This window comes from Lolium rigidum, chromosome 6, assembly GCF_022539505.1.
Source record: "Lolium rigidum isolate FL_2022 chromosome 6, APGP_CSIRO_Lrig_0.1, whole genome shotgun sequence".
NCBI classification, from domain to species: Eukaryota; Viridiplantae; Streptophyta; class Magnoliopsida; order Poales; family Poaceae; genus Lolium; species Lolium rigidum.
The window spans coordinates 214542903-214562948 of NC_061513.1; the positions used below are offsets into that span (position 1 = coordinate 214542903).

The 20046-nt window shown below is 41.2% G+C and overlaps 2 protein-coding genes across 3 annotated transcripts; both read right to left on the reverse strand.

Annotated features, from left to right (window-relative positions):
* Nucleotides 1–1361: 1361 nt before the first annotated feature.
* Nucleotides 1362–8851, reverse strand: LOC124661235 (COP9 signalosome complex subunit 2-like). Of its 2 annotated transcripts, none has more exons than XM_047199097.1 (12): nucleotides 8719–8851; nucleotides 8501–8593; nucleotides 5901–5979; nucleotides 4390–4630; nucleotides 4238–4312; nucleotides 4002–4136; nucleotides 3241–3428; nucleotides 3073–3141; nucleotides 2907–2997; nucleotides 2671–2805; nucleotides 1870–1982; nucleotides 1362–1788 (listed from the first exon to the last, which is right to left on the reverse strand). In XM_047199097.1, exons 1-12 carry the CDS (start codon nucleotides 8726–8728, stop codon nucleotides 1698–1700), a joined length of 1320 nt encoding a protein of 439 aa, XP_047055053.1. In that variant the 5' UTR covers nucleotides 8729–8851; the 3' UTR covers nucleotides 1362–1697. The 2 variants fall into 2 exon arrangements, with proteins under 2 accessions (XP_047055053.1, XP_047055054.1); XM_047199098.1 differs by having other exon boundaries at nucleotides 8501–8587; nucleotides 8719–8842.
* Nucleotides 8852–15993: 7142 nt separating this feature from the next.
* Nucleotides 15994–18282, reverse strand: LOC124661858 (magnesium-protoporphyrin IX monomethyl ester [oxidative] cyclase, chloroplastic-like). Its single transcript, XM_047199745.1, has 5 exons — nucleotides 17723–18282; nucleotides 17555–17619; nucleotides 16959–17286; nucleotides 16755–16853; nucleotides 15994–16512 (listed from the first exon to the last, which is right to left on the reverse strand). Exons 1-5 carry the CDS (start codon nucleotides 18218–18220, stop codon nucleotides 16249–16251), a joined length of 1254 nt encoding a protein of 417 aa, XP_047055701.1. The 5' UTR covers nucleotides 18221–18282; the 3' UTR covers nucleotides 15994–16248.
* Nucleotides 18283–20046: the final 1764 nt, after the last annotated feature.

The following is a 20046-nucleotide window of genomic DNA, read 5'->3' on the forward strand; positions in this document are numbered from 1 at the left end:
GGCCAGATTGCCCGGCCCACCACCTTAGGCTCTCTCCCATGATGCCCCCACTATATCAACAAATGAGTCCTCCATCAACCACTTTGCCTCAAACATTTTTTCCCACCATGATTCCTCAATTGCTCTTCATCCATATACTCGCAGTCAGCTCTATCCAGGCGCTCTCTACTTCTACCTCATCTCCACATAAATTTGTCTCTCGTAAACCCCATGTCGCATAATTCACTATCAACCAGAGCGTCTCGTAATTGTTGCATATACCTTTGAGGTCTCAAATTGCCTCCCTCCTTCTCCTGGTTAGATTAAATTTCATTGAAATCTCCTAACATGACCCAAGGGAGATCCACCATGCTATACAGATTTCGAATATAGTCCCATGATAGATGCTTGCGATCACCACTTGGTTCCCCAGAAAACCTCGTTATTCTCCAACTATTATCTGAATTTTCATCAATAGGGATGTCTAGAATTTTTTTGTGGATCTCCGAAGAAGTAAAATTCAACCTGGTCCTCCACAACATCATTAATCCTCCGCTTCTCCCATCGCTCACTGAAACGAGCATGTGGTCATACCCCAGCTTTCTCTTCATGTTTTCCGCCCTTACTTTCATCAGATGAGTCAAAGAACACATCTGGTTTTAAACGTTTCTGTAAAGCACATTAACTGCCGCAAGTTTGTTTAACCCACGGTAGTTGGATTCGATATTTTCATTGCTCCCGGCAATCACCCTCGGGCTGAAGTGTCATCAACTTTCTTATGCCTTTTGGTGTTCTTTGAATCCAGAAGTTCCTCCTTCTTACTTCTTTTATCATCCTCCCCATCAACCACCATATTGGTATTAACGATTGCCAAAGTTCATGTTCATTATCAAAAGCAATCCTTCTTTTTGCATTGTTATCTGCATCAATCATGGCTTCTTTTGGTATGCATGAGTTCCTTGGAAAACTGAGTCATGGGGACACTCGTGGCCACGTGAGTCACTCGCCTTAATTAGTTGTCGCTTTTTTGCATGCATAATCATCTCAGCTAAACCCCGCACTAGTCCACCGCGGACTCATGGACTCGTGCAGCACTGACCTGCCACCGCAAACTCGCGGGCTCGACCGTCACGAACTCGCCGCATTCAGGGGCTAGACCGTCATTGATCTTGATTTCAAAATAATATTCGGTCAGTCATGACTGAATGACTAAGCCGCTGACAAGATCGACAAGAAATGGTTACTTTTTTTTAGCTTGATGTACTTACTAAACTCCCACCAGCAATTAGGGACGTAGTTGATGCCGTAGTGTAAGGTGCAAATTCCCAGAGCTTAGTATACATAGTGTGCTGCAAGACGAGATATTTGTGGGGCAGAACAACTCAACCAGTGCGATATGAATGAACAAATTAAATTACACCCCGGAAGCATACTTTTTGTGCATCTCTCTACTAGCATGGATTTCGAGTTTTCAACCAAATCTCGGCAGAGTTGGAATCCCATTCAGTTCAGGACAAAATCCCAGCATTCCGCTGGTCAAATCACAGAAAATAAGCGATAAGTACATATAATCTGTCAACTGGTGTGCTGCGTTCATTACACTGACATCTTTACCCACATCCAGATCCAGGATCTCATCTCAAGTACCCATTTGCACTTAAGCCCACAGACACCAAAAGTACTCCAAGTAGCAGGTACAAATGGAAACCTGCCACCTCTCACCCAACTCTGTTGGACACCGTTTGGTAAATGGATTTGAGCTGAGTATTCCACTTGTCGATGGCCTGATACTTCCGCATTCCCTTTGACCTGAAAAAATGTAAATCAGCACCCTCATAAGTTGCTAGTAAAGAGCATGTCAAGAATGTGAGAAAAGGTGGTAACACGCACCTGTCACCGCATTCTAGCAGCTTGTTCACCTGATCTATATGGCCCTGGACACGGTTGTCCAGAATCAACGACACCAAGAGCTGCTCGACATCCTTTTCCGGAACATTTAGCTCCTAAAATTAAAACAGTCGATGTTAAGATGAATTGTGCTCCCTCCATCCCAAAATGTAAGGCATACTTTTTTCGCAGTCTTTCATGCATGACTTTGACCACTAATATGTACCAAATTATATGGTTTCAAAATATCTAAAAGGCATTGTTTCATTCGTCTTACAAATCTCTTTCATTTCATATATACCTATTCAGATTTGGTGGAGATATTATAAGTACAAATCATAGTCAAAGTTACTAGTTGACCAGCAGATTTTAATGTGCCTTACATTTTGGGACACCGGGAGTACATCTTTAGCTTCAAAACACGAACGACTAAGACAGGCGATGCTAAGACAAGCTATCCGTCACAAGCGACATAATTCATAAAAACTGGACCACCATGTTGCAAAAGAACTGTATAATACTTAGCTACATTTAAGTGCGCACATATTGTAAGTTCTGAAAACTGAATTTAAGTGGTTTTGTTCTAACAAGGACTAAGGAAATGATCCTGCTTCATGTCACATGTCTTGTAAACCCTTAAAGCAGAAAAAGCACATACAGAGGTAGCATGATATATCATTCATGTATTTATTGTTCCAGCATTAAATTATGGTGTTCATTTGGTGGAGGACAGCATGTTTTCCAGGAGAAATACAAAATTTGGGCTAGCAAAGAAAGTGTGGATATGCAGAAGTCAATACTCACCTGTGAAATGAATGGAATCCTTATTCTTGTATATGGCTTAATAAGCTTGAGCAGAACTTGAGTTCTGATGTTCTTCAATAGGTCCTCAATGTAATTACGGATAAAAGGATCATCCATTATTGTTCTTCTATTGCTCTGGTAAAAAAAAATAACAATTACAAAGGAATCAGTGGACATAAAATTAAGAGTTTAGGATAGCTGCAGACAAGGAAAATCATATGTTCAAGAACACTGACCTTTAGGATCTTTTCAAACTCCATGATGTCATTCTTCTGGTATGCTGCAATCAAGTTTGTCATTGCGAGGATTTCAGGATCATTTTTGTACCTGCAAGCATTTAAGGAGTTTCAGAGAGGGATGAAAATCAAGCTACAAGACCAAAGAGGGTGTCAAAGGTCATACGGTTTGGCCTCTTGTCCATCAAAGGGATTAACTTCGGACTCCATCAACATATTGGCAAGAACAAGATATCTAATGTGCAGCAAAAACAAGTTTTCATAAGGATCACAGTTAGTTCTGCAAGCTATTTAGCTAAAAACTTATGACAGCAAAGTGCTAATGATAGCGTACTTGAGGCATTGGATTCTCCGTGGATTGCCAGCTTCATCGTAGTTTTTGAATGCTTCAAAGAAATCAGTCGCTGCGTCCGCCCACTGTCTCTCAGCCATGTGCATCTTCCCACCACATTCACGAATTATACCCATAATTCTTGGATGAGGTATTGCTGATTTGATAGAAAGAGCCCTCTGGTATAATTCCTGCAACAGCAAACAGTTTATTTCAGTTCAGAAAGCCCATTTCATGCTAACAAAATCCGCAGTGGGACTCTAGCACCAGCAGTCACACAGTTCTATTAAAAAGAAGCAGAATTCCTTAAGATCACTAATCTTAAGCTAATGTTGCAAAGAATACAAATGACACGTATCACTGTTGTAATCTGCAGGTTATATAAAGCTGACAAAATAACCAATTTTCTTCCATGAAAGATGGTATGCAATAAATATTATGATCCTGAAAGCTAAACATTTTCCTTTTAGGCAAGATAAAACTTCTTATTCCATCAAAATACAGATAAGCACCTGCTTGTAATATACTCAACAACTGAAAAATACTCCAAAGAAATTCAGGTAACAGTATAGAATCATTTGATTAAAAAACGTTGCAGTAACATTGCTTTACAAGAAGATACCACTGTTGCAACAGCACAAAATGCAAAAAAAAAAAAAAATGGAACTGCAACACCACATAAACGAATTCAATAAATCTTGAACTCCAATAACCTGTAAGTCACTGACAAATTACTCAGAAAGGTAGGCACATAGATGTCTTACCTTCAGTTTTTTGTTATTCTTTGTTTCAGTGTACATTTGAATCTCAATAGCATACACTTCCAGAAGTTGTGTGCCTTTCTTCTGATCATCAGTTCCATCTTCCTTTTGACAAGATTTACGCAGCTCCTTCAGTATCTGTCATTAAGAAGGTACATGTGAATACATGAAGACTAAGGAATGAAGGATGACAGATTGTTCAAGCAAAACAGTATGAATAGAGGAACACATATAAGCACCTTGTTCATGCGACCATACTCTCCCATGTCGAACCAAATTTTGCAAAGTTTCAGATTTGTCTTAAACCATAATCTCTGCACCACAAACAATAATTACATATGAAGACCAATAGTTAAACAGATCAAATTCTAGTTTCGAGAATACAACAAACCTCATTTTTTGCCTCCTCCAGAGCTTTAAGTGTTGTCTGATAGAACTCTTGAAGAAGAGAGAAGTGCTGACTAGCAGACCCAGAAACAAAATCCATGATGTTATTTATACATTTCTCGCTGTAGTTACGTGTCACAGCAGATTTTATGTATGTCAACATCTCTCTGTAGGCATCCATCATTTCTTTGTACTTCCCCAGCTTATAATAAAGCTTCACTGTTTGTTTGAGAGCCTTGAATCCCCTACAAACATGAAGTTATTAACAGATAAAAATTAGACACCTCAACATGAATAATATGAATGGTACAAGTACACCAGTTAATTTGATTGAAAAAATACTGATGATTTAATTCAACATGTACAAAGCAGTCACATAGATTAACTATTTCATTTGTTACTTCACTAATAAATGTGAGAAAAGGCACACAATTTTACGATGTACCAATGTCCAATTAACACCGAAGAAACATACCAGTCCTCACCAAGAACCGTGTTTAATAGGTAGGCATCGGACACATCAACAAAGGAAGCGTTGCTTGACCAATAATAGGGGAAGCTAACTTTTGTCAAATGGGGATAGAAAGCATAGAACCCCGTCTTAAATCAAGCAGTGAATCAAGAATCAAAGTGATGAGAACAGGATATGTTATGAGAAGCCCCAAACATCCGAATGGATGGTATAAAATGGCACATTGCTTCTCATACCTGAACAAATATACAGTGACCTTGTGCGCTCTGCCAGTACACATGTCTCAGATCTGGTGGTTCAAACTACTAAACCTGATATATCACGAAATCTATACTGGATTTTCAGCGCTGTGCTCAAGGTCAGGAAGTGTGTCTGTGAGATTGTAATAAGTGTGATTTGAGAAGCTTTTAAAGAAGTGGAGAAAGTAGAATGGAAAAACACTTCAAGTTTATTCTCGGACTTTGCTCATAAGAGCACAAAGCTAAAGCAATTGAAGCAGGTTATACTGAGATGGCAGTTTTTCAACTACGAAACTGCTTGAAAATGCAAGTCGATAAAACCCATAAATGCAAGTGATTCTTCCGTATGAGTTCCACATCAAAAGAAATCCTGGTGTTCTGATCAATGACCTAAATAAATTGTCCACAAAGCACCTAACCATAAATGCAAGTGATTCTTCCATATGAGTCCCGTATCAAAAGAAATCCTGGTGGTTCTGATCAATGACCCAAATTTGCCCACAAAGTACCTAACATCTGACTGGCAGGCCCATAATTATGAGTGACAGCTAGTGAGCGAGATTAGCATATGATCAACATTATCCAACATATTAGTACTCGAAGTTCCTAACCTTCAGGATAACAGTTGGTAACCAATATATCAGATACAGGTATGCTTTCTAAAAAGGCTTATATTTTGGAACGGAGGTAATTTCATTAAGATTGCCAATAGACTTGAGCATTCATATTGTCCAGCGCAAACATGGGCAGATTGAAGATAAAACAGAATAGCGAATCAGAATATTTAGAAATGATAATGCTTACCATTCAGCCTTTTCAGGCTCCATACCAACCACCGAACCAAAACCAGTAAGTGCACCCTCTGGGTCTGTCTCGACCATACCTGCAGAGGGATGTTGCATCTTTCATTAAAATAATAAGCATATGAAAAAAAATACATACTATCATGTAAAATCCATGTGCAAAGTCAAAGCATGCACATCTTTTTTAGTTTAGATGTGACAATGATGTTAATGTAAAAGCATCTTCAAAACATTAACAAATAATGCTCTGTCTATTCCAGTTTATAGGACAGCTTTTTTGCAAAGACCAAGAACCTCAGAAAATTTTGCGCCTGATTTCGCACACAATTGACCATAATCAGCCTTAAGTACAATGCAATATCCTATCCCACAAGATACATAGCACCCACTCAATCTCCAGTAGCCTTAATGTCACGCAAATGGCTTGCGGTGATGACTAATGGTTCTTAAGGCGCACGCCTTAGGACGCTTAGGCGATAGATCGCCCCCAGCGCCTAAGCGTTTTGCCCGCTTTAGGCGCTTAGGCGGTAGAGCGCCCCAGCGCTTTAGGACGCCTTACCATCTTAAAAGCCATTGTGATGGCATCAGCATCCTGGGGCATTTTGTTTTGTTTGCTTTTATACGGAGCCACCAGCAGGGAAAGCAAATTATAGATGCCAGTTCGAATGGAAGACCAAAGGGAGCACAGTAATGGAACAGGCAAGCCACGTGTTCTCTTTGCATGCATGCATATGCATGCAGGATTAACGGCATGCACAGAAGGTAATTAAGGCTAGCACGTGTTTACAGTTGGGTGTGTGGCACGAAGTAGCATTATCAGCAGTTTCGTGCCAAAGATGGGAGTGGGCCCTTCCTTTTGTAATTTTGACAGGAAAGTTTTACGCCCTACAAACTGGAGATGGGGGGAGTATGTTACAAGTAGTATGATATTTTCTTAAAAGACCGTCTCCAAAAAAAAAGACTAGACCGCCTCTAGCAGGTAACCAAGCCTTGCAAACTGTAGAACTTGTCCGCACCACATGGTCAGAAAATATGTTGCACTGAGGAGCAGCACAAAATGATGCCCCCTAATATGATATACAAACAGTGCCTGATAAAAGTGGTAGGACAGCCAAGAGAGGATTTGAAGGGAACCCTGAGATTCACCAGTCAGTTCTGCTTCCAAGTGCCAATAGCCAAAAAGTTGCAGAGGTAGTTCTGGATCTAAATAAAGGGAAGGTAGCAGGATATGGTGGAGTGGCCAAGATATTACAGCGGCGATGGTTGGGAAATAGTGGTGGCGTGTGTGTGAATTTGAACAAACAATCATCTTTCTTCTCTTACTGGATCTAGATGCTTCTTAGCCATCCCTACTTGAAATTCTTCTAATTCCTCTAAAACTATTCCCAAATCCCCAAATCTTCCAGATTCAGCCCTTTCTGAAACTCCTGTGGACTGTAACTTGCCTTTAGGAAACAGCAGCCCGCAGCAGTTTGTCTTTCCTGTGTCAGCATGTCAGCATGCGTATGTAGCTTTTGTGGTGGTGATGCTTGTCCTTTCTATTTCTCACATGCATCAACCTATATGACTCTGCTGCTATCCAAGATTTAGGATATCTTGCTAAAGTAGGGACCTTCTGGTGCTATAGAACCAAGTTTTCCAAACATATATCTACTGCAACCAAGTAATACTAACCAACCTCTTCCTGCATAATTTAAGTAGAGAACACAAGAAATACCATTGACTTGTCCGAGAACAACGTTTTAAACTATCTTATCACCAATAACAAGCTTAAAGTTAGATTCATTCCAACTTGAGTTCAGAACAGAACAGTATAGAGGCATTTGGTCAAGCAAATCACAAAGGAAATCTTTTATATAAAAATAACTGGCCTGATTAAAGCGGCCTACTTCACTCAGAAGTTAAAATGCAAGAAAACACTAAAGAAAGTCAAGTTGGAATGAATCTAAGGACAAAAAGGTGTGATGGTCTAATTAGCAATGTCCTACTGTTCTAGTCCTAGGTCCATAATCTGTACGAAGCCATGTTGCCTATACCTCAAAAGTACGTTATAATAAGGTAAAAAGTAATAGACCGCAGCTATTTGGTCTGCCCATCCATTATTGCTTAGTTATTTTTTCCCCTTTTTAGATGGAGCAGACGTGTTTGCCAGATCAAAAAATTAACTGTTAATTGTGAAAGGTGACGATAGGATTAGACAAACTACACAATTGCTAGACATTCTTTCTTGCAGTCGTGGAAACTGCATCTCCCATTCAAAAAAAAGGACCCAAATAAGCACCCTGTGCGTGTCAATTGCAATTAGCATATTTATTTATTGTTCCCCAAACATAATAAGATCGTAGGGATGCCTTCAATCAACGCCCTAACTAAAATTCCCCTTGCAGATTAACAGGGCACAACAGAACTGGCAACTACACACAGAGGCGATTCCCACACATCATAACCCAAATCGGAACCCTATCTATACCACTATAAAATGGGGATGCGCGAGAGGAGATTGGAGTGGTCAATCGGGCTCTCTAGGAACGCAACCATACTCGAAACAGGCAAGGGGATCGATCGCCAAGGGACGTGGCAAGGGCGGAGAAGGAATCAAACCTTTGGAGTTGTAGTACTGGTTCTCGATGTCGACGTCCGCCTCCTCCACCTCCTCATCGGAATACTCGAACCCGTAGTCCTCCATGTCTGCATCTAGGCGCACACGAAAAAGGAGGAACCGATCACGCAAGGGAAGGGAGAGGAACAGCAACAATCGAGCCCGGGGGGAATCGAGCAGATGGGAACGCTAGGCGCTAATTGGGGGAGCGGGGGTTTACCGGAGCCCATGTCGGCGGCGAAGAAGCAACTCGAGCGGCAATGGGGCGAGAGCTAGGGTTTCTAGGAGGGGAAGGGTTTGCGGAGCGGAATCGAGAAGAAGGGGGGCAAAGAGAGGGGGAACAAGTTTTGCGGGTAAGCCCCTGGGAGGCTGGCTAGGCTTTAAATTAGGAGGTGTGGTGGTCATTTACGAAAGGAAACGCCCCGGCTCAAAGCGTTTTGGGGACACATCATCAATGGTCTTTTTTGCCTTGCACCGACCCGGTGTGCCTTTCCAAATATCTGCCACCATTCTTGCAACATAGTACTCCCTCCTTTAAATTCGAATTATCTATGCACTAAAGTGTGTCTAGATATATTTATATTTAGATAAACTTTTGACATCAAAAGATGGACAGAGGTAGTATTTTTCTTTATATTAATATCTAGAATTTTTTTGCATGGTAATACGATTCTCATTGATAAATAAAAGACGAGATACAAAGTATGTATACACTCCGACTGCACATAACCGAATCGAAACCGAAAACCGAACCGGAAAAAACCTAACCGAAATCGAATTTCAGTTTTTATGGTTTTATGGTTAGGTTTCAGTTAGCAAAAATGCTAACCGTTTATACTTCAGTTAATTCGGTTAAAAACCGAGAAAACCACGGTTAACCGAATAAAACCGAATAGCCAATCACAGCAAAGAATTTTGCTTTCTGGTCCCATACAAAATTCACGTTAACCTCTTTTATATATGTATAACATGTGCATTTTACAAAGAAGCTACTCTGGTGTGGTGGTAACTGGTAATTACGTTGTTGTATGCATGTATTTGTGACAGGTCGAGGGTTCAAGTCCCTGATAATGCTTCAATTTTTTTATTTTGGCTGCACTTCCGTTATTTATCATTTCTTTCTCCTGTAACACAATCGGTTTGGTCATAAATAATACAAATATCAAATATATGCCCATAAAAAATAGATGTTATTTAAAAATTCGCGTCAACTTTGGTTAATTTGGTTAATACCGAAACCGAACCGAATTTATATGGTTATTACCGAAACCGAATCGTATTTTTATACGAAACCGTATTTACCGAAGTATTAAAATCGTATTTACCGAAAAACCGTATTAACCAAACCGAACTAACCATATTAACCGAACGCGCAGCCGGAGTATACACCAATCTTACAGATCTGAAAAGATAGGATAAACCTATGTGACAAACCAACGCCCATCCATCTTCTTCGGCACCACCGTAGCAAAGGAAAAAATGGACATATCACCTCTTCACCTGAGCTCGACGCGGCTCCATCGCTGATCATCAGCTTTTTCAGACCTCCAATGTAGTTTGTCATAGGACAAACCATTGTTGTTGAAAGAATCAAACCAGGGCAGCATGTCCTGGACAGGCCATCGAACTTCAGCACTGACACCCACGCACGACGATATCGGAGTAGGGAACCAGAACCATCAGCCTTCAACCACGAACCCACCACAAGGTGCACCATCTTCCAGTTGTCACCAATGTAGACCACCGTCTGCACGTACTCCTGGACAAATCCTCTCTACTCCACCTTGGCGTCGGAGACAACGCCGCAGCAACGGGGACAGAGCAGGAGGAAAAACCATTTGATGGAGTCGTCGCCGCCGCCTCGACGACACCATCCATGAACCCTAAAGCCACCGATCCGAAAGATCGGCAAGCTTACTGATGCCACCAACTCCGAGACGCCACCATGAAGGACAGCGTCGGTGTGGGTGAAGAGTTGAGGCAGATTTATTTGCCCGGGCGCCGCTCCCACCACCCCAACGGCGCGCCATGCCAGAGAACTCCTAGCCCTAAGTACCATGCAAAAAACGGGGTCCCCCTCCCTCCTACCGCCGGAGCGGCAAGCGGAAGGAGAGGGGCCCAGCACAGACGCCGGAGATTGGAGCAGGAAAAGCTTTTCTGCCGCCGCCGCCTGGGAGACGCGGAAGACCTAACCAATATCTAGAAAAAATTGACTCACTTAATTTGGAATGGAGAAAGTATATAATTTTATTTGTTAGTATTTTTAGAATAAAATGTTTGATCCTATTTTCATCAATAATATTCTCCAAATATCATATTGATGATTTCTTCATAGACCTTAACGACTTTGAGAAGTAAACTGAAATTTACACATGACATGATAGATCTGTCAATGAAACTATCTGAGCTTGTCTTGAAGCCTCTAGTTTCTTTTTATTCTCCTCTAACAAGGTTTGTGTTGTTCGTACCCTTTCCACAACCAAAATTAATTATTTCTAATCCTAGAAAACAAGTGAGGATTGGAAAAGTAAATGTCTTCTTTTTTTATTACTCACTCCATCTTTAGATATAAGGTCACTACCAAAATGTGTATTCTACAAGTACAAGGCAACTATCTCTCCATGAGAAGAACTAATTTGATTTCTCCCTCTTACAATGGTGTTTATTGATGTGAACATTGTCTGCAATTGAAAAAAAATTGAAAGAGCCATCACATGTAATATATTTTATTAATTGATTTTTCTTTTCTTCGCACCTTGAAAATGAGACAGTGGCCTTATACATAGACTGATGAAGTAACTAAACATTACAAATGATTCAAGTAGTGGTACACTAGCAAGGCAAGATCAGGAAAATATCTAGTTGATCACATGATTGAAACTATAATGTGGAAATCTAATGAGATTTTGTGAGCTTGTGGTTGTAAGCCGTGGTTCACAAGATTCCTGGCATAATACGACTATGGGCGAGCGGTGGTCGAGAGAGGAGGAGCAGAGGCCAGATGGGCGATCAACATCCATGAGAGGAGAGAAACAGGTGGTCGATAAGTTCTGTTGCGGTAAGGTGAATCATGGCAATGGCGGACGCACAAAAATACCTCAGGGTGGGCATACACCTCTAATTTCTATTTTTTACTGCTCATGTGTAATAAAAATTTCCTCAAATAAATAAATATAAAACATTTTCTGAAAATTCAGGGTGGGCCTGGCCCACCCGCTCACCCTTCTGCGTACGCCCTTGCAATGGTGGGTCTTTTCTCTTCCTTTGTCTTTTACTCAAACTTCTCCACTAGTGGGAGTGAGTGACCAATTATTTGGCTTGTAGCCAAGATGTACCTTGCCTATTTTTGGTTATGGCCACACCTTTGGCCATTGTTTGGGTATTTTTTGGACATGCTATTGACTACTTACTAACTCTGGTTCATTTTTTGGCAAACATGTACAGCTCATGACTCCTTACCAACTTATTTTTACATTACCACTCTTTGTAGGGGTGGCAACTTTTTGCCAGTTCACGTTGATCAATGTATGCTTTCTCTAGACTTTTTTGAATAACCGAACAACGTTGTATGCATCATTTTGATGCATAGGACGGGCTTTCCAGCCCCCTTCCAAAAAAATGGACACAAGAAACCTTGACAAATAAAATTGGCTAACTTCTTTTCGTGAATTGCTAACCAAATATTTGGTAGGATAGTAATACACTATATAAAAGCTGGCTGTTTTGATGCGCTGGGAGCAGCTCCACGCATAGTTTTAAAAACCGGACCGGACCGGCGGTCCGACCAGGAAAAACCTAAACCGACGAGTTCTCCGGGTTTTTAAGAAGCACTGGTCAGAATAGTAAAAAACCAGTAAAAAATAGGAAAATAAAATGCGATAAGAAAGAATTGAACTTCCGACCTGCCCGGAAGCTATCCTAGGTCCAGTTCAGGCCCAACACCAGCTACGCTGAGTCTACTTTCTGTTGTGCAGCTGATTTCGATACTATATAGTTGATTTTAGATTAACTTTTTCTGAAATTACATTAAATTTTAACAAATCATACCGGCACCAAATGAACCGACGGTTAGACCAGCGAACCGCGAACCAACAGCTTGACCGGTTCACTCACCGGTCCGGTTTTTAAAACTATGCCTCCACGTCGTCTGGCACTGTTCACGCGCATTTTTTGGCCAATCAGACCATAACATGTCGGCAGGATGCTACAGGAAAATTCGGTGAACAGTACCACCGCAATGAACATTACCCATGAACAGTGCCGGTCACCATGAAACCAGTCTCGCAATGAACAGTGTCCGTGAACAGGGCACATGGTTACCAGTACCGATTTTTCCCTATCCCGCGATAATTTTTCGATGGAGATTCGCACAAAAAATAAAGTTCGACAATTTAAGATATTTTTTAAATATTCGTGCCATTTAGAGCAAACGGCCAAATGCGGATATTTACTGCTTTTTCAAAAAAAAGGCTAAAAACTGCCGCCACGGGCGCGTCGGTTTTTCCCCCTCCCGCGGTAATTTTTCGAAGCAACTTCGAACGAAAAAAAAAGTTTGGCAATTTAATATGTTCACCGAATATTCGCAGTATTATAGCAAGCTGCCAATTCACGCCATTTAAAGCAAGCGGCCAAATGCGGATACTTAGTGCTTTTTCAAATAGAGGCAAAAAAACTGCCGCCACGGGCGCGTCGGTTTTTCCCCCTCCCGCGGTAATTTGCCAAAGCAACTTCGCACGAAAAAAAAATGTTTGGCAGTTTAATATGTTCAACAAATATTCGCGGCATTTATAGCAAGCTGCCAAATGCGGATATTTATTGAATTTTAAAAAGAACGGCAAAACAATGCTGCCACGGCTGCGGCGGTTTTTCCACCTCTCTCACGATGATTTGTCGATGCAATTTCCCACACAAAAAATAGTTGGATGATTCGGGCGCGGCGGTTTTTCCGCCTCTCTTGCGATAATTTGTCGACGCAATTTCCCACACAAAAAATAGTTGGATGATTCGATATATTTACCGAACATTTGCGCTATTTAGAGCAAACGGCCAAATGTGGATATTTAGTGGATTTAAAATAAAAACGCAAAAAAATGCCGCCACGGGCGTGGTGTGCCGCCGCGCCAAAGCCTACTAGTCTTGGACTCAAACTAAACATACTCATCATGTCCTCAGAGCAAGAGACTCGGTAAATTTTCCAAAAAAAAAATCCAAGACGCTAGTAGAAATATACCAATAAAATACATTGTTAGCAATACTCAGCCTGTAATTAGTGCAACTGCAAAGGTATATGATAGTCTAATCTTGATATTTGTTTGTTTAGGTTGCTCACCACATACACCATGTGGTATGATACTCTAATCTATAGGCGCAACTACTTGGCGATAGTACCATGAGCCTTATTCAGCCAATATCAACATCTGTCTCTACTAGTCTACCATTAGGATATGTAATTCATGAATTGCATCATTTAAATGGTGATGATCCTTTAGAGACAATACTCTCTCTCCCTTCATATGAATAACTAGATGATTCCCCGCGCGTTGCAGCGGGAATACGTGGTATGAAAATATATCAAGATTAAATTATGCACATGAAATATGTTGTATAATTTTTTTTTTTAAAGGGTCAAATATTGACTATTGTGGTTAGGCGAAAATATGATAATGTTGTCTTCGACGTGACAATTTAAGGGACTTGATAGTAGAGTCACATAGTGCCTCACATTTTCCATTGGCACAATAAATTAAAATCAATATCTTGGTATACAGTAAGAATGTTTAGATATATGTTACGGTGCCGAAGTATAGTCGTACCGGGACAAGAAAATGTGTAGTGTGTCACATTATACCATCAAAATGAAAATATATCATTCACAGATGTATGCAAATATTGAGAAAAGTGAAGATGTATATATGAAGAAAAAATTAGGTGAACTTAGATTGACAACATGTTAAGTAACATTTACTTACCAAATCAAGGGATGCTATGTATCGATAGAAAAATGAAAACTCAAAGTAGTTAATCAAAACGGATGAAGACAGAGAAGGTAAAGTTTGGGCGACGTGCAAGTAAAACATTCTCACCGTTCAACAATGCTCTTCCTCTAACTTTCAATTTTTTCTGTATCTATTTTCTGCGCTATAATTTCTGAATTCAACCGTTTGGTGTTCTGCTTCTTTTCCTATGATTTATCTGCTTGCCTCCAGGTTGATCTTGAGACTTAGACCTTGGAGATATGGGAAGATGGAACAACATCTGATTGGTCGTAGCTGCGCACAATAGCGAATTTCCATCAAGTTAGAATCGCCAGCCGGACCTCCCCTAGCTTGCAGTGTACGTACCTAGCTAGTGCAAGCGCCACAGTTTGCATCGATCTTTTGTCCACCTGCTCATGGCAGAAATTAAAAATCAATCTAGCGATGTGAAGAGAAGACATAGAAGTCAGCCGTGGAAAAAAGGAGATCAAAAAGAAGATGTGACACAATATGTAGAAGAGAGAAAACTGCCGCTAAATTTATAGAAGATCGTGAGGGAGAGGAAGAGATTGCACCAATACATAGATCATGGAGGAGAAGAAGCGTTAACAGCCTTCTACTTCGAGCGTTAACGACTACACTTGGTGGCTGGCCTGGGTAGATAGAAGGCCAATGGGTAGAGAAATGATAGTAGTTGGTTGTTCTTTTTTGCAATCCGGCTTAATGTTCCAGTGAATTTTTTTCTCTTCGCTGATGTGGCATATCCGATGGAGTAGTGAGGGTGATGTGGCAAGTTCGGATTTGTCAAAGAAGCTTGATGAGGTGGATAGCTTGCATGTTGAGAGAAATCAACTTAGTGGGTTGCTTCTATTTAGATATTATAGATATGCACACACCTATTTCAAGACGGACTTCGATCAAAAGAATTGATCAACAATGTCACGATTATACATTTCATTATTGATATTGTTATCAAAAAACACTTTCTAACGGTAATAGTTCTATATCCAACATTCCTTATATACATGAATTAATTTTTTGTTAAAGACAAATATTTGATAGCGTGTGTGCCTTATTCATTGGAAGGGATGGAGTATATTGTAAGAAATACTTTTTTTCAATGAAATGTGTTGTGTGCATCACTGGATGAAGAGGCCACATGTGCTCACTCTTTTATCAAAAGAAAAAGATCTACAGAAAGTGTTAACCATCGTAGCATAAAGGTTGTGTTGAGCCACTGCTATTTGCTAAATGTGTAGTGTTCTAATATGTCTTGCCAAGCTATACCCAGTCTCTGAATATTCATGTAGGGTGTTCTATGCAAATAAATGTAGTCTTATAAGCACATCTATTGTGGACATGTACATGTAGATTTTTTTGTCAAAAAATTTCAACATTTCGGAAATAATTTTTTGGTAGAGCGAGCATATGCACCCGGGAGCCGAATTGAATTTCCACAATACATAGCATATCTAGAACTTTGAATGCTATATTGCTACTGACTCAAGTATGGACACAAGTTACACACCAACTTCAGATGTACTTCTCCATCAGCAGGAAAACTGGAACACCCGTTCTGATGCAGTTCAATGCCATTTACATATTGATGTGACAGAACGAAAACTTGGCAAGTATACTTTACAAACGAGCACAGGAAGATGCCGATCCTGTTTGATTACCATGGATCACTTCCTCATTCAGAGTCCCTCGAGGAGAATGGTGCATCATTAGGTTCTTTTTGAAGAGAGAGGGAGCGATAAATCTTTTTCTACAAATCAGTACACAAGCTTGGGCTCAAAATCGGCAAAATCAACGGAGCCAGACTCGATGGGGGGCATGAGGTACGCGGCGATGATCTCAGACACCAGTTGGGCGATAAGAGGAACCCTCTTGAGGTTCTTCACCAGGGGTAAGTCGTTGGACTCTCCAATAGCAATGATCTTCAGGTTGATTTCTACCATCCTGTCAAGCTTCCTCTTGAATTCAGGGTTCTCAACATCTGGGACAGCAGGGAAGATCCTCGCTGTCGTGCGATTGGTCTGCATAGATGATATGTAACCATCGTATCATCAATATAACAGCGAGCTTACAATGAATCTCAGATATTCTCATAAGCATACAAATAAACTAGTATCGAGCTTCAATCCTGTGGGGTATGCTTATTGTACAAAAGCCAATTATTGTCATGTTCAGCAGAAACTTTTTAAAACGTGGTAAAGAGCAACCAGCAGGACATGCACTTGACTGTACAAACAGGAAAATATAAGTCAGTTCATTTTACCTCTATGATCACATGCATGTCGAATTCTTTTGTGTTCAGACCAATTCCTTCGTAGAAGGCACTGCGTTGGCAGTCATTCAGGTACATGGTTACATACACCTGTGAAACGGTGTCCCATTACAGATAACTGTTAGAAAGAGGGGCATGACAAATCTGTAGTTAACTAAGACATACAAGAAAATGCATAAATGAGCTTGACATTACCGAAAGGCAGAAGAAGCGTGACCAGAGCTTGGCCTTCCAGTCGTTGAGGAACTGCGGCTGCGCCTTCATCAGCGCGGAGAAGAAGTCGCCGTGCCGGTTCTCGTCCTGGCACCAATTCTCGAAGTACTTGAAGATGGGGTACACCTGGTACTCCGGGTTGGCCTTGAGGTGCCTGAAGATGGTGATGTACCTCCAGTACCCGATCTTCTCCGACAGGTAGGTGGCGTAGAAGATGAACTTGGGCTTGAAGAAGGTGTACTTCCTAGCCTTGGTCAGGAACCCGAGGTCCAGCGCCAGGTTGAAGTCGGATAGTCCCTTGTTCAGGAACCTGCACAGCAGGAATCATGTTGAGAACTAAACTAGTCCTTTTTTTTTCCTTTTGTGGGGGGAAATTAAACTACTACTTAGTTGTCCAATTTCTTGACAAATTGAGTAGAACAGAAAGCCTAAAAGTAAAGTTTAAACTTTAACAGTATGAGAGAAGAAGGGCATTTCTGATGATAGTACAATGCATTTGTGGCTTCTGATTGAGCTCAATCGAATTATGTTGTACTATTGATGGGGTATAATAAGATGATAAGAGTGCGAGTACATACCCAGCGTGCCTGGCCTCGTCCCTGGACATGAGCGAGAAGATCTCGGCCACCACCGGGTTGGTTTTCTGAAAAGGAAACAGAGCATCAGCGCACGCCCGGTGGTCGACGGAATGCCTACATGCAAGAACAGAGAAGAACAGGACGAGACACTAGAGCGTAAAAACGAACCTTGAGCCTTCTGCCGAGCTCCTTGTAGAGGAGGAAGCCGGAGAACTCTGCGGTGCAGGAGCGCTCGAGGAACTCGACGAATATCTGTCGGAGCGGGCCCTGCATCTTGTCGGCGGCCTCCTTGAACTCGGGGTTGCGGATGAAGTGTGTCTGGTTGTAGTCCGTCTTGAACTCCTGCAGCAGCGCGTCGAACTCGTCCTGGTTGAGCTGCTTGTTGATCTCGGCGTTGAAGAGCTGCTCCATCTCGTCGAAGTCCGTGGTGTAGAAGCGCGGCGTGAGGAGCGACTCGGAGACCTCGGTCTTGCCCCGCTTCTTGGGGGACCCGGGCTTGGCGGCGGGCGCGGGCGGCGCCGCGGCGGAGGCCCTCACGCGGAAGCGGACGGCGCCGGACGAGGCCCGGCGCGCGGGGACGGCGGGGAGGTGGGAGGTGGACTTAGAGGCGATGCCGTGGTGGTGCATTGTGGGGTTGAGGAGGGAGAGCTCCATGGCGGATGCCATCCTTCCTTCCAGGAGCTGCTTAGCGGAGTTGGAGTGACGGTGCCGGAGCGAAGAGTCTGGGTGAACGGAGAGTAGGAGGTGTATATGCTGGCGCCGCTGAGAGGTGAGGTGACACGTAAGAGATAGGGTGTGGTGCGATAAGGCGGCGATGAGGTGTAATCTACGGCTTCAAATGGGTGTGCGCCATGTGGAGAGGAGGCCAATCTAACCACACCGCCCATCTATTCTCAACTTGCTCTGGCCTTGCACTTTTTCATTCTCTTTCTTTTACTCCTTGTTCTTTTACAAGCCTTTTTGGTCCTGCTTATTGTTGTTTTAGAGCTATTTTAGTTGGGTGTGGCTATTTCTCAATTCGACTGAGAATTAACTTCGTTCTCAGTCAGATGATATCATCAAATTTTAATTGTAAGTTATGTTGCAACTCATAACTAGCACGAATCATGATGCAAATTCAATGGTGTAAAACTTAACTGAGCACGAAGTTAGTTCTATCAAATCCCATTTCAGTTAGCAGTGTCATCTTTTATCCACAGACACACAAGAACTCACGTGATTAAGTTAGAGTAAAACTCACAGATAAACAACACAACACAACATGTGCATCAGAATAAGATTATGACCTAACCTTGTTCTGAGGTGAAAACATATTAACTTAGGTAATCGATTTACGAACTAGATAATGTGAGGCACTGCCATGTTTACATATCAGTTTGGCTAAAGATATATACAATTTTGTTATTTTACAAGAAAAAAGAGCAATTTTCCTTGGAGAAAAATAAGTGCAATCTGAAGTTTCAACCATAGGGCACCTCATTAACACCTAACTCCAAAACATACAAAGCTGCATAGTTTATAGAAAGGGCAGTGATAAAATTGGTAAGGGCAACAAACGAAAGAGCAACAAACAAGAGGTGGCAATTTCCTGGACAAACCAATAAGTATAATCTTACCTTGTCAACAGTTTTCTTTTTCGAAAAGGACATCGTCAAGAAATGAGAAGGGAAATTAAAGGACGTCGTAGTGATGTTATTTTTCTCCCATAAGCGCTTTTCTTTAACGCCTTTCAGCTAGGCGCAGAAAGTGTGAATCAAGTAACATCAAGAGATGAAACATCAACATCATAATTTGTTCTAATAATAGAATCATAAGGTAACTTCATTCTCTTTCTAGGGAAGTGTTCCATACCTTTCTTGAGAGGAAATTGATATTTAATATTACCTTCCTTCATATCAATGGTAGCACCAATAGTTCGAAGAAAAGGTCTTCCCAATATAATGGGACAAGATGCATTGCATTCAATATCCAGGACAACAAAATCAACGGGGACAAGGTTATTGTTAACCATAATACGAACATTATCAATCCTCCCCAAAGGTTTCTTTATAGCATTATCAGCAAGATTAACATCCAAATAACAATTTTTCAATGGTGGCAAGTCAAGCATATCATAGATTTTCTTAGGCATAACGTAAATACTTGCACCAAGATCACATAAAGCATTACAATCAAAATCATTGACCCTCATCTTAATGATAGGCTCCCAACCATCTTCCAACTTCTTAGGAATAGAGGTTTCAAGTTTTAGTTTCTCCTCTCTAGCTTTTATGGGAGCATTTGTAATATGTTTTGTAAAGGCCAAATTTATAGCACTAGCGTTGGGACTTTTAGCAAGCTTTTGTAAGAACTTTATAACTTCAGAGATGTGACATTCATAAAAATCTAAACCATTATGATCTACAGCAATGAGATCATTATCCCCAATATTTTGAAAAGTTTCAGCAGTTTTATCAATTTCAGCAGTTTTAGCAGTTTCAGGCAATTTTGCA

Excerpts from the sequence above, each read along its gene's own strand:
- LOC124661858 (XM_047199745.1), bottom strand. The coding sequence starts at position 18,220 with ATGGCATCCGCCATGGAGCTCTCCCTCCTCAACCCCACAATGCACCAC. Across the intron at positions 17,287-17,554 it reads GACGAGGCCAGGCACGCTGG|GTTCCTGAACAAGGGACTAT; the intron begins GTATGTACTCGC and ends CCTGCTGTGCAG. Across the intron at positions 16,513-16,754 it reads ACATGCATGTGATCATAGAG|ACCAATCGCACGACAGCGAG; the intron begins GTAAAATGAACT and ends TCATCTATGCAG.
- LOC124661235 (XM_047199097.1), bottom strand. Across the intron at positions 5,980-8,500 it reads CCAGTACTACAACTCCAAAG|GTATGGTCGAGACAGACCCA; the intron begins GTTTGATTCCTT and ends ATCCCTCTGCAG. Across the intron at positions 4,137-4,237 it reads AGTATGGTCGCATGAACAAG|ATACTGAAGGAGCTGCGTAA; the intron begins GTGCTTATATGT and ends TCTTAATGACAG.